We start from the raw sequence: 13,249 nt of genomic DNA on the forward strand, positions 1-13,249 counted from the left end.
GTAAATTAAATTGAATAGAATTAATTAATCTTTAAAATAATATATATTAAAATCGAATAGGAAAGATGGAAATTCTATCTCGAAATTGTGGATGCTTTAGCACTTATTTGATTAAACGAGTGCGGACGCAGAAGCACCTTTAGTGCAAGTCACCGGAAGTTATTTAATAACTTTCAAATTATTAATTCTAAAGGCATTGGGAGGTTTATAGTATATAATTTATATTATAAAATTTTCAATATAAATTTTTCTCATTATATAGGTGGGATTTATAATTTTTTTATAATTCGGTTTCAAAATTTTAGGATTAGATTTAAAAAAAAATAATGGAGATAGGATAGAGAGAGAATTTTAAAAGAAGTGAAATTTTTAAAAGAGAGAAATTTTATAATAATAAAGAGTGATTTTTAAAAAAAAGTAAGGTTTTTAATTTTTAATGTGATAATGATATGATAAAATATAAATCTTTTTAAAAAATTTATGACTGTGGATGTCCTAATAACTTAACATTCTTATTTATTTGATCTACCTGTGTTTCTGATTTTAGATTATGGGTTCAATTGTTAGTTTTTAATATTTTTTCCTTTTCACTTTTATTCTGGATTTAGTTTTTTATGGGAAAAAAATCTCATTTTTTAAAATAAATCATAGGTTATTAAAAAAGGTATAAATTAGCGGCGCCTATCTCTCTTCTATTTGATTCTGTCTAAATTGATAAGTTGTAATAGTTATGAAAATCGTAACTGCTAAATAATTGTAATAATTATAATATAATAGTTATCATACAGTTGTAGTTTACAATTACGATTAAGAGTGACTTGTTAATGATGTAGGAACAACAGAGTTAGTTTTCGAAAGCTATGACTTTTGATTCAGGTACTAGAACAAGACTCTCTTTTTTTTAAAAAAAAAATTTAAGCTTGTTTAGAAATTTATATTTGTTATGGATAAAATTTATAATCAGCCAAGTTTCAGATTCAAAAATATCATTTAAGACTTTTCCTCTAAATATCATTTTTTACTTATTTTTTTATAATTTTATATATTTTTTATTAGAAATAAACTCAAAGATGCATATATTTTCTTGACCGAGACTCTAATTATTTTATCAAAACAAACTCAAAAATACATGCATCGGATTAGTTTCTCAATTCGAAAATGGATTAGTTGATTAGAAATAAATTCAAAGATACTCATGTTGGATTAGTTTCTTAATTCAATATCAGATTAGTTTATTAGAAACGAACTCAAAAAATACATATATTAGATTATTTTCTCGATCCCTAATCGTCTTAGATTAAAAACAAGTCGTTTTTTAGGTTACAAATAAAGCTTAGTCCACTTTTATTAAAGTATTTTTTATATTGTAGTAAAATTATTTTTTTTATATTATAGTAGTTATAAAATAATAATGGTTATAATTATATAACAGTTATAATGATGTAGCCGTTATGATATAACTCTGAATTACGATTTAAATAGGAATTATGATTTAAATATGAATATAGATGAAAGTGGGTAGGTTAGGGGATAAGAGGGATAAGATCCTCTAGTCCATAAAGATTAGACTAGTCCCTGATCCAATCTTTATATTGGTGGGGATAATGACCCCTCATCGAGTTCAGATCTTCCGATCCAAGATCTCTTGAATCAAAAAATACCCCACAAACATATTAGTGGAGTAAGTTGGACCCTACCTGTTTAATAGATGGGGTACAACTCACCCTACCAATGAATGGATAGGGGTCCAGGACTGATCCAGGAATCCTGTACCAAAGGATCCATGTTCCCCGACCAATACCCTTTTCCTAGTCCATAAGCGAATAAGGAAAAGGGTCTAGAGGATCCCATCTTGTAGATTCAGGGAATGGAATCCTCTGGACCACCTTTCTTGATCCACTCCTGGACTAAGAAAGGTGGATTGGTGGGAGATAATGACCCTCACATGTTAAACATGTGAAAGCTATTGTCTCCCATCAATGTAGATGCTAGATTAGGGGATGATTCAATATTTACAGACAAGAAGGGATGTGATCCAGTATTTTCAGATCTTCCGATCCAAGATCTCTTGGATAAGAAAATACCCTACAAAAACATTAGTGGAGTAAGTTGGACCCTACCTGTTTAATAGGTGGGATACAACTCATCCTACCAATGAATGGATAGGTGGTCCAGGACTGATCCAGAAATCCTGTACCAAAGGATCCCTGTTCCCTTACCAATACCCTTTTCCTAGTCCATAAGCGAATCAGGAAAAGGGTCCAGAGGATCCCATCCTGTAGATTCAGGGAATGGAATCCTCTGGACCACCTTTCTTGATCCACTTTTGGACTAAGAAAGGTGGATTGGTGGGAGATAATGTCCCTCACATGTTAAACAGGTGAGAGTTATTGTCTCCCATCAATATAAATACTAGATTAGGGGATGATCCAATATTTACATACAAAAGGATAAGAACATACTAGAAAAGATGGATTGATGAGAGATAATAACCCTCACATATTTAACCGGTGAGGATTATTATGTTTCACCAATGTAAATACTGAATTAAGGAATGATTCAATATTTACGGGGAAGAGGATCCATCAGATCCATCAGATGCATTCTAGAATAATTACTATATCTAAGGGTGTAGAGGGTGGACGCCCTGCTTCTTGATTTCTCCTTACGTGGTGGGAACTTGGCAGTGTTTTATGGATGGGTGGATGGATCTGTTGAATCTGGTCCAATTCGTTGTCAACGCCTTTTAGTGGTCTAAATTCTACTAATCTTTAAATGAGATAAGTTTCCTGTGCGATAAGGTAGAAACGCAATTCATAAATATTCTATTTAAAATACAATCTTTATTTTATTTTTTATTATTATTATTATTATTATTATTATTATAATAGTAGGTAGACATTCTTTTTTTTTTTTCTTCACTTATTCTACGTATTTAAAGTATAATTTATACATATTTAGAAGTCAATGTTTAGAATATTCATTTCTATTTGAAATTCAAATTTCAAAATAAAATACCTATATTATTGATATCCTCTCGTATAATATTTCAATGTTAATGACGGCTCATCATTATTTATTACAATTAAAGCACATTATAATTTTAAAACCTGTATTTATAACACTTTATTATTAATTCCAATTAATATAAGTAATACATAAAATATTAAAGATAAGTTTTTTTTTAATAAAATCTGAATTTATAACACTCTATCTAATAGGATAAAATTTGATGCTAAAAAATAAGTGGAGAACCTTTCTCCACTATACTTCTTTTATGCTAAACAATAAAATACATAATCAGGAGGTGAAAAAAAACTTAATTTTGTTCCTATATTTTCTAAACTTTGTGATTCCTAACAAAAGTATTGGTATGTGATGAAGAGAGAATGATGCCAAAATTAAGACTTTGGGAAAAAATAATACTTAAAGGTGGAGACAATGATAGTAAGCATTTTGAATTTAGGAAAAAAATAAATCTCAATAATTTTTTGTTTACTTTGATATAATCCTAAAATTTTAAATTTTATTTATTTCAATATATGATGTGATAACCCCTTTTATATATTTGTATATAATACTTAGTGACCTAATACATCAATATATATAAATTTTGTAAAATAAATATTTTCTCTCAATTAATTAAATAATATTATTTAATAATAATATGATTTATTTTAATAGACTCCTCCTTAACAAGTTAAATGGAACAATTTGCTGACAATATTATATCTTTTTACCACCGGGGTTATGGTGTGATGGTAGGACATGCTCACGATTCGAGTCCTAGTTATGATAAATTTATAAGAATTTTTTTTTCAAATGGGGCACGCAACTAAATGATACTGGGCTCCTGAACTATTTGTTATAAGTACTTCCTGATTTATTTTGATGATCGATAAAAAATTTGTATGAGATTGACCGATCATCCTGACAATAATTTGCATGTTTTTTTTTTTTTTTTATGTCTAATGTCACTGTAATTAGGTTGGGAATAAAATTAAAAAATCTATTTGGATGGAAATAAGAATGAGGGTGAAAATAATAAATACGGATGAAAACAGAGGATATAAAATCCCATCTGATCAAACTTTCGTCCTCTTATGTCGCTATTTCTACTTTTTAATCCCCTTTTTCCTCGACCCATTCGAGAAAATAAAACGAAGTTCTGATCGACGCCATTCTCCTCCCCTCTCTCTCCTCCCTCTTTTTTTTTTCTACCGCCGCTTGATCGACGTTGTCTAGATCGAGCAGAAGCTCTTTGCCTTCGATTGGGGGTGAGTCTAGATGGGGCGGCTGTTTCTGGTTAGCCTGGAGGGCAAGATTTACAGTTGCAAGCACTGCCAGACTCATCTCGCACTCTCCGACGACATCCTCTCCAAGGTGCGTTCTAGACCTCGTTTGACAACCCATCTAATATTAGGAATATCGCCCCTAGATTTCTCGATCGCTTTTTTTTTCTTTTTCGTGTGGCTCAGGATTATATGCCTGCTCGATTGATAGGAATAGAAAATGTTCTTCGCTCCTTTAATCTCAGAAAGAAATTTTTCCCTACCCTATTTGTTTTTTCATTAATTGTTGCGGCGTTGCTAAAAAAACTGTATCTAGGGTTATTTCTTTTTTTTTGCCTATCCAGATAACTGGCATGGCGCTCGCGATTCTCTTTTAATTTATTATTAATGAATCATCAACCCTTTTCAGTGTTGAGTCTCTTCCCCTGCCACCAATTGACAGATAAGTAGACGATCCTTAAATAGGTTATAACTAGAATTACTGAAACTTGAAGTATATGTATGTTAGTAGAAATGTTGTTAGACTTTTGATATCTGTCCTTGAAAGTGGCATGGATTAATTGAGAATGTTAATCAGATTGGAAGGGTGTTAATTCGTCCCTAAAACATACTGTTTGTTTGTGTTGCTCTCTACAAGATCATAATTGTTAATAAGTTGACTGTATGTATCATACTTAAGATCTTGTTGGATATTCTGGCACAGAACTCTGTTAAACCATGAAAATATGAACAGAAGTGATAAGTTGGATAGGATTTTTATGGTCGAAAAAGAAAAATATAAAGGAAAAAAACTCATGGCAAAGCAATCGCAAAATATTTTCCATCGATGATCCATCGACGTCCTTGGAGTAAGGAAAGAGGAAGAAAAGCTTTTAAAAAAAATGCAGTCTGGTGCATGAAGTTCCCACCAATGTAAGTCCTGGAGAAGGGTCGGACCACATTGGGTCTATTATATGCCGCCTTACTTTGCATTGCAAGAGATTGATACCGTTACTTGAACATTTGACTGCAAGACAACAATGTGCCAAGACTCTCCCTCCTTAAATTTTAAAACTTTATTTTTTTAAAAACTTAGAACAAAGAAAAAATCATTTCAATTTTTTAAAGTCCGGATTTGAACTGTAGTGCTTGCAAAAGTGAGATTCCTGCCCAAATTGAACAGATGTTAAACTGTTACTCATCTAAGTTGTCAAAGCCCTTTTATTTTGTAAAATAAAATAATTAATAAGGTATGGAAGTTACATGTGCATTTAAATGAATTGGTCACGTGATATTCATTCATCATGAGTCACAAATTGTTTATTTCTATTGTCTGACATCCATCTAACTGATTTCTGTATATTTATTTGTCCAATAATTAAAGAAGGCGTCTTTTTAATCTATAATGACAATCAAGATATTTCATGTAATGTTGATTAAATTATAGTACATTGAAGTAATGTTTGAATCTGACCCTTTGCCTAAAGGATAGCCACTGCCCATTTAAGGATGTTCATGTAAGTTCTCTTGTATCATCATCTTTAGCTTCAATTTATCTGCTTCTGGCATTATGTTCTGTGACTTTGAACTTTAAGACTGCTGACTAATGATGGAAACAATGCAGAATATATCCAAATTTGTGGCTTGAACTTTTCTCCATATTGCTGAGTTAAATAGTTAATTTGTAGTGTGTAGGTAACTAGCTTGCCATAGTATCTCTTTCCTTATTTTTCACTCTCTTCTCCAACAGGCATTCCATTGCAAACATGGTAAAGCATATCTCTTCGACAAAGTGTAAGTGGCATAATTGCAGTTTAGTTGAATTATCATGTTAAAAGTATCTCTATACTTTTTTGTTAATGCCGATGTTCCTGTGGTTGAAGGGTTTGATCATTTGCTTGCTATAGAAAATCTTTTATTTCACAGCATGGACTGCCTTGGATTGGTAAGGTGCAATGAGTGTTTGAGCATCATGTTACCCAAAGGAGGTTTGACCCACAGTTTTTACACATATGATGCAATGTACTGCCATATATTTTCTAGTGTTTGGTTGTGGCTTTCAATCTGATTTATGCAACTCCTGCTGTCATGGGGAGGATGATCTGTGATCATTCTGCTCTGTATTTAGGCTCTGAGGAAGTTTCTTCCCAGTCCAAAAAATGGTCAGTCTATTCTCACCATTTTTTTGGTAGTCCACATTGGTAGTCTCAAGACACAGACAGTGGCAGTGATGAGGTTAGACTGCTTAGAAATTGGAATGCTTGGTAATTGAATGGAATATACCTTTCCATGGTGCAAGCCAGTTTAGTGTTGGATGAGTAGGGCCATTCTGATTTTTTTTTTAAAACTTGGGAGAAGAGAAGAGTAAGCTTGACTGTATTAAGGCATTTTGTTCATCTCCACATCCAAGGAATAGGTCTACGGATGGAGCTCCATTCATAGCATTGTCAGCAATTACTTTGCCTTTGCCAAAGTTTGCTTTTGGCCTAATCACCAACTAGAAAAATGATGGGTTTACATATCCTTATCATGACAGAAGAACATTAACATGCAATTATAATGATGTGGCAGTTCTAGGATTCTTTGTGGACAAGCAACAATAAACATTAATAAAAGAGGGAAAAGGGGGTCTCCCTAATGGAGTTGCCTTTTGTTTTGAAACCATGAGCCAGCATGGCCATTGACTGAGATCGTCAATTGGCAAGCCGAGCGTGGAATCAAAGCGATCCATTGTTTTTCCAAAGTCATGGGCTTGTAAGCATTGCGATGCTTTCAAATGCTTTCTGGAAGTTTATTTTGAGTGCAAAGAAGAGAATTGAATCCATTTTGGATTAATGTAGCCTAAATTTTGCAGTGAGAAAGTCGTCACCAATCGACCTTCCTTTATTGAAATCAGACTGGAAGGGGTCAATTAGCTTGACCATGACTTTCCTTAGGCAATTGGAAAGCACTTTGCCAAATAACTTGAGATATCATGAATAATTGATATTGGTCTGAAGTTATACCAATGTTTTAGAAGCATCCACCTAGGCATATGCATCAGGGAACCTCATTTCATATAGCCTATGCTATCTCTTGTACAATTGGCTTTTTATTAGGCTGGACCAGGCAGTCTATGCAACCACATACAAAAACACAGAAAAATGTTTGTGCTTTTCATTTGAACTAGTTCGAGTTGAATTATATCAAATAAAGACCATATTATTGCTTTGTCCTGCCAAATATAAGAGCTTTTATGATGTTGTCTCCTCCTCAAAGGAATAGGTCTTGTGATTATTAAGCACTTAACTAGTATCTTTTTTTGTTGTGATAACTTGTTAGTGTTAATTTAAAATCTTATTTTGCAAGTATTTCTTAATCTGCATGCTATTTTTATGATTGTTATTGACTAATATGGATTGTTTAATATTTTGTGTTTTACATTGTTTGGTTAACTATATTTTTTAGTGTAGAATTATTAATTGAATGTGGTCGTCAACATATTTTATTTTGTGTAAATCATTTTTATCACTGATTTTTTTTTTTTTTTATATGAACCTCATATGTCTCTCTATATTTATGGTCATACGCTGCATCTTCACATGCAGTGGAGTAAATTTCATACCAGTTGGCAGTTGCACACACACTGTAAAATCTTGAATGAAAAAAACCCCCTCATCTCTTTAGGTACTTAGGTAAGTGTAAGAATGGCCAAGGCATTCTTGACTGCATTGGAAGGTGTAGAACTCATCAAAATTTTTGAATGAAGTCTTGCTCAAAAAGACGGCAATAAGATTTGAAATCTCAACCTTGTTTAGGACTGTAAGAATTTGTGTGCAAGGTTTAAAGTCTTGACCTTGTTTTGAAGTTTTGGTCCCCGACCATAATGATATACTTTTGATACTATACTGTTCCGTTCTGTATGGGTGTCGGGATGGAAAAGAAGAAAAGAATGAAGAAAGAAGAAGAGTCTTGATTGAGGTTTTAGGCCACGGAAGCAGTTTGTGATAAGCTCGTGGCACAGAAGCGGGCTACGAAGATACTTGGCCTCTGGAAGAGCTTGCCAAGTCTCATTACAAAGGTGAAAAATGCTCAGACGGAATTCGTGAGAAGGAGAAAGCTCGAGGGAGCTCAAGCCAAAGTAATAAGCTCATGAGGAGCTCGCAAAGGAGGAAGTTCACGTCATCACGTGGAGCTCACGATGAAGGCAGGAGGATTGTGACAGGGTATCGGTAGTTTCTTGCATACTGTTTAGCAAGCAGAACTGAATGTTTGTCCACCCATGCTAACCTGTACTGAGTGATATTTAAAATATGGCCATGTGAAAATCCACATCATCCAAGTTTTCTATTTTTTCCCATCATTTTCCAGGTTGCATCCTTGATCTTTTTGGCAGTAAGTTGTGATTCCAAGGAATCTTGAACTCTCTGCTTGAAGACATGCCTCTAGTGTTCGAGTGTAAATCTATCTGGTCCAGGACTCTATTTTACCCTCTGTGCTTGGTTGCCTTAATCAATTGGAAAAGTGAACCATAATTCTGATGAGGATGGAACAGGTTAGGCCTTTTAATATTCAGTATGTTTAACTGTTCATGTCCCAATAAACACGAGAAGGACTTGCATAGTTTGTGATGATTTATACGATATAGTCCTGTCTTAGGATGGCACCTCCTGCCTTGAATATTACATACATCTGAAGGCCTTTGTATTCATCAATGTTAACTTGTTTTAAATACAAATATCACATACACCGGCCAGTTTTCAGTTTACCAAAAATTGCAGCTTGATTTTTTTTTTCTTTGTCAAAGCTGATCCGTAAGCCAACCCAAGCTGAAGAGGCTTTTGGTACCAGCTTTACTGATCCAATTATTGGTTTAGTCTAAGTTTCAATAACTATACTACATGCTTCCAAACACCTATGGTGAGTTCCTTGCTGCAAATGAGATTGTTGGCTGCCCACTTGCAGAAACCAAATTGTTTGCATGATTTATAATACAGGGACCAATTCGTGATCTATTTTATTTGTTTATATAAACAGATAGATGAACTCTTATTGATAACAACAAACAAACTTGAGTTTCAACTACTGTAGGAAGTATCATGTATGAAAAAACAAAAAACTGGTACAAACAATCTTTATCTTGCTTTCAGGGACATTTGATTTCAGGGACATTTGATTAACATAGCACAAAGATCTCATATTAGAACTTTGATGCTTCAAGTTTTGAAATTTCATATGCTGAGAAGACCATTAAGTAACTTTTTTAAAGTCATCAGTTTCGTTTGTTGGCAGTGTAAATATATCTGTTGGATTTGAAGATGATAGAATGATGACCACAGGGTTACACACTGTGTCTGATGTTTTCTGCGTTGGTTGTGGCTCTATTGTTGGATGGAAATATGTAAGAGTTATTAAATTTTGTCTTCTCGTTCTATTTCATGGCATTGTCTAACCATATTTTTATTTCAGGAGGTTGCTCACGAAAAGACCCAGAAGTACAAGGAAGGGAAAATTGTGCTAGAGAGGTGCTGCTACTGTGATTAAACATATTTCATTAATTTAGATCGAACACTTGCATGAACGACAACATTTATACATGCTATATGATCTTTTCTTGCTGGAATACGCAACTAAGTCAAAGGCATTTAACTGGAGCAGGTTTAAATTGACTGGTCCAGACGGAAGTCGATACTGGATAACTCAAGATGCTCATATGGGAGGCAGTGACCCGGATGATGTATGATCTCGATTTAGACTCGAAGAAAGTACAAAGTATCCTGAATGTAGATTCTTTCCCGTAATTGATCTTGTTTCAATCTAACAAGTGGATTCTAGTAATTTGTGTTTTACTGGTTGAATTATATGTATAATCATTCTGCTCAGCCTCTTTAATCTGATTAGCCATAAGATTACGAATCTCCATCAATTTATCATGTTGAGCAGCCTGCCCTACTTGATTAACCTACTCGTTCTACTTACTAGTTTGATCTATAGTTGTAAAAACTGAACTGGTAACCCAATTGAATGAGTTCTGAATTATTGGTTTAGTAGTTGGGCAGTCGGTTAAACTGTATGTTAACTTGGACGTTGATACAATCTAGTCCGTCAGGCAAATCGAACTCGATTCATTGTCTAAATTGAAATACATCCTTAAACCATTTCTTAAAATAAATAATAGAATATGAACTAATAAAATAATCAATTACCAGAAAGGGTTATAAAATGATTGTATTAATAATTTTGTTAAAATACATGAAAAAACTAATACAAAAACTCCTAAAGAAATGCAATTAAATTTAAATTTGTCAGTTTTATTAAGTTAGCCCAACAACAATTCAGACAGCAATTAGCACCAAATCCATGCATTTCAAAATCACCAACTATCAATCGAAATAAAAGACAGACGAACTTGAGATCCAAAAAAAATAGCTTAGATGAAAATAGATAAAAATTTACAGGTTTTATCATCTCGCAATCCAAATTTAGTCTAACGTTAAGCACAAACATTACCAGAGGGCCAAAACCAAAAGCACATGTGATCATTATATATAATAATTGAGGTTCTTTCTTTGTATTTTTTCTCCTCCAATTCGCCGCGATGGAGACGAGTGTGAGAATCTCACTGTCGTTTATGGGAGGCCCACGTCGTATGCCAACGGATAGCAGGTGCCCTCGCCCCCGGTGCTCCACAAGAAGTGCGCGTAGTTGGCGGTGTGGGCCGTGTTCCCCGGAGCGGCGGCGATCGCCTCCAAGAAAGTCTCCTCGGCCGCCATCAGGTCACCCCTCGCCACCCACAGAAAGCTCGCGTAGCGGCTCAGCGTCTCCGCGTCCCTGGGCGCCATTGTGATCGCCTTCGAGAAGTAGTGCTCCGCCCTGTGGGTTAGGGTTTCTCGTTGAGACATTTCGTCGATCCGTTAAACGAAGATGAAGGAGAAGGGTTTTTTGTTTTTTGTTTTGGTTCTTTACCTTTCGTTCTGGTGGAGGACGAGGTAAAGGAACTGCGCGAAGTTGGAGAGGAGGAGGGGGCTGTCGGGATCCTGCCCCAGCGCCTGCTCGTACATCATCTCTGTCCTCAGGTGGTCGGATTTATCGTCCGTCTGCAGTTCGATCGAGACGGGCGAGACCATGCGCCGCATCGTGTCCGGGTCCATGAGCGCCTCGTGGCGCGTTGTGGCTTGTAACCTGGCGAACTCCTCCAGAAACTTTTCCCAAAGCACCGCCTCCTCCGACGCGAGGGTTTCGGTCCACACGCCCTGGCCGACTTCATCCTCTGCCGTCGCCATCTCCATCTCCATCTCCATCTCGTCTCGATCGTTTTCCTCGATAAGGGTGTCGATCAGGCAGAAGACGGAGGATGCGTTGGAGGGCGTCACGGCGGCGCCGATGAGGTTGAAGTGGTCCATATAGAAGATGGTGAAGTTGGCGAGGAGGAGCATGAGGGAGACCATGAGGGTTGGCGTGGCGGAGAAGATCTGTTGGAAGAGGCAGACGAAGGAGTAATTCATCTCGATTTGGATCCGCCCGAGGATGCCCTGGTTTTCCTCGCAGAGTAGCGCCTCCCGCCACTGGAGCGCGTACCTCTGGAGCTCCCGGATCATGAACACCATGGAGGAGAAGGCTCGCTTCATGGAGCAGCACGCCGTCTCGCCGGTCTCAATGAACCAGCTGGCCTCGAACCGCTTCTTCAGCTTGATGATCCGCAGCGAGAGCGGAATGCGGACGCCGTCGGCGTTCGCCTCCACGCACGCCGGAACGATCAGGTTGGACCACTCCGGAGGATCCTCCCTGAATCCCAGCATCCACGGCGATCGGATCGACGGGAAAAGCCCCAGCGTCGATTTGGGGGAGAAGTAGGGGGTTTGTTTATTTCGCTCGAGCTCTCCGACCTGCGCCTTTTGCCCGCTGAGCACGACGGCCAAATCTTCGACCTTTCTTACGGAGTCCTCCTCGCATTCGTCATCGGCGTCGTCGTCGAAGGGATCGAGGCTGGCGCTTCTGGCCCCGCGCAGGGGCAGCGCGCCGCCATGCCTCCCTCTCGTTCGCAGGAACTCCGCCGATCGGGTCCGCAGGATCTTTGAGCCGAGGGAGGCCGAGGGGCGGGCGAGGGCGCGGTAAGCGCCCCACCCGCCGGCAGTCTGGTACGTTGGGTGTGACTGCGAGGGGATCGGGATGATGATCGGCGACGTGAAGTACCGACCGGTGGCCTGAACTCCCATCATCGTAAAGATCTAAAACCGCTAGAATTGGAGGTGGAGAGGTGGCGGAGAAGCGTAAACGTGTTGGCTTGGTTGGGACGGAATCAAATGGGTATAAAAAAGGTGGTGGAGGAGGAGGAGGCGCGTCATGATGACAACGCCGGCGAAGTCGGTGGTCTTCCGAGTCTTTAGGATACAATATGCTATTTTTGATATTTTGTCAAAAACTTGAAAAAAAAAAACACAATAACTGACATATCATTTTAAAAAGAAATAGTGGAGAAACTTGGCTGCAATTTTAAAGTTCCATCTCAGCTTTCACTATCAAGTTTTGGTTGGCAAATATATTTTTATTTTAAATTTCTTTTTTTTTTCAAAAATAAAAATTGAAATAGAGAAATTTGACCAACCAAACAATTCAAAAAATCTGGGTTTTTTTTTGTTAGGTAGAAATGTTCTTTTAATACTCCATAAAATTTCATCAAGCAACGAAGGAAATTCAAGCAAAACATCACTTCATACGCATTTCGTACCCAAAAATTCACATGAGATAAAATTATCCTTCTCTATATAAGAACTATTCAAGTTATCATGTCTTCTCGGATGTGTTTAGTGACTAGTACATGAGATGTTGTCATAATGAGGTATGAGGTTCGAATCTCGGCAAAGTCGAGGTAAATATCTCTCTTATGTGCTAGTCACTATTTCAAAGATTAGTAACCGTCCATGATTTACCTCATCTGTGTTGACTTTGGGATGGATTGACGGGGACGCTGGGACGAATGTATTTACCTATTCAAGCCA

General features: G+C 36.8%; 2 protein-coding genes across 2 annotated transcripts; one reads left to right on the top strand and one right to left on the bottom strand.

Annotated features, from left to right (window-relative positions):
• The first annotated feature begins 4,102 nt into the window (after positions 1–4,102).
• On the top strand, positions 4,103–10,132 carry LOC122049953 (protein yippee-like). Its single transcript, XM_042611088.1, has 5 exons — positions 4,103–4,383; positions 6,022–6,065; positions 9,543–9,651; positions 9,720–9,775; positions 9,909–10,132. Exons 1-5 carry the CDS (start codon positions 4,288–4,290, stop codon positions 9,991–9,993), a joined length of 390 nt encoding a protein of 129 aa, XP_042467022.1. The 5' UTR covers positions 4,103–4,287; the 3' UTR covers positions 9,994–10,132.
• A 552-nt stretch (positions 10,133–10,684) lies between these two features.
• Positions 10,685–12,738, bottom strand: LOC122049969. Its single transcript, XM_042611089.1, has 2 exons — positions 11,217–12,738; positions 10,685–11,123 (listed from the first exon to the last, which is right to left on the bottom strand). Exons 1-2 carry the CDS (start codon positions 12,467–12,469, stop codon positions 10,880–10,882), a joined length of 1,497 nt encoding a protein of 498 aa, XP_042467023.1. The 5' UTR covers positions 12,470–12,738; the 3' UTR covers positions 10,685–10,879.
• Between the last annotated feature and the right edge of the window lie 511 nt (positions 12,739–13,249).

The sequence above is a fragment of the Zingiber officinale genome, chromosome 1B, assembly GCF_018446385.1.
Source record: "Zingiber officinale cultivar Zhangliang chromosome 1B, Zo_v1.1, whole genome shotgun sequence".
Lineage (NCBI taxonomy): Eukaryota > Viridiplantae > Streptophyta > Magnoliopsida > Zingiberales > Zingiberaceae > Zingiber > Zingiber officinale.

Coding starts and splice junctions, on each gene's coding strand:
- LOC122049969 (XM_042611089.1), bottom strand. CDS start 12,469: ATGATGGGAGTTCAGGCCACCGGTCGGTACTTCACGTCGCCGATCATC. Junction 11,124..11,216: donor GTCCTCCACCAGAACGAAAG/GTAAAGAACCAA, acceptor CCTAACCCACAG/GGCGGAGCACTACTTCTCGA.
- LOC122049953 (XM_042611088.1), top strand. CDS start 4,288: ATGGGGCGGCTGTTTCTGGTTAGCCTGGAGGGCAAGATTTACAGTTGC. Junction 4,384..6,021: donor CCGACGACATCCTCTCCAAG/GTGCGTTCTAGA, acceptor CTTCTCCAACAG/GCATTCCATTGCAAACATGG. Junction 9,652..9,719: donor CTATTGTTGGATGGAAATAT/GTAAGAGTTATT, acceptor TTTTTATTTCAG/GAGGTTGCTCACGAAAAGAC.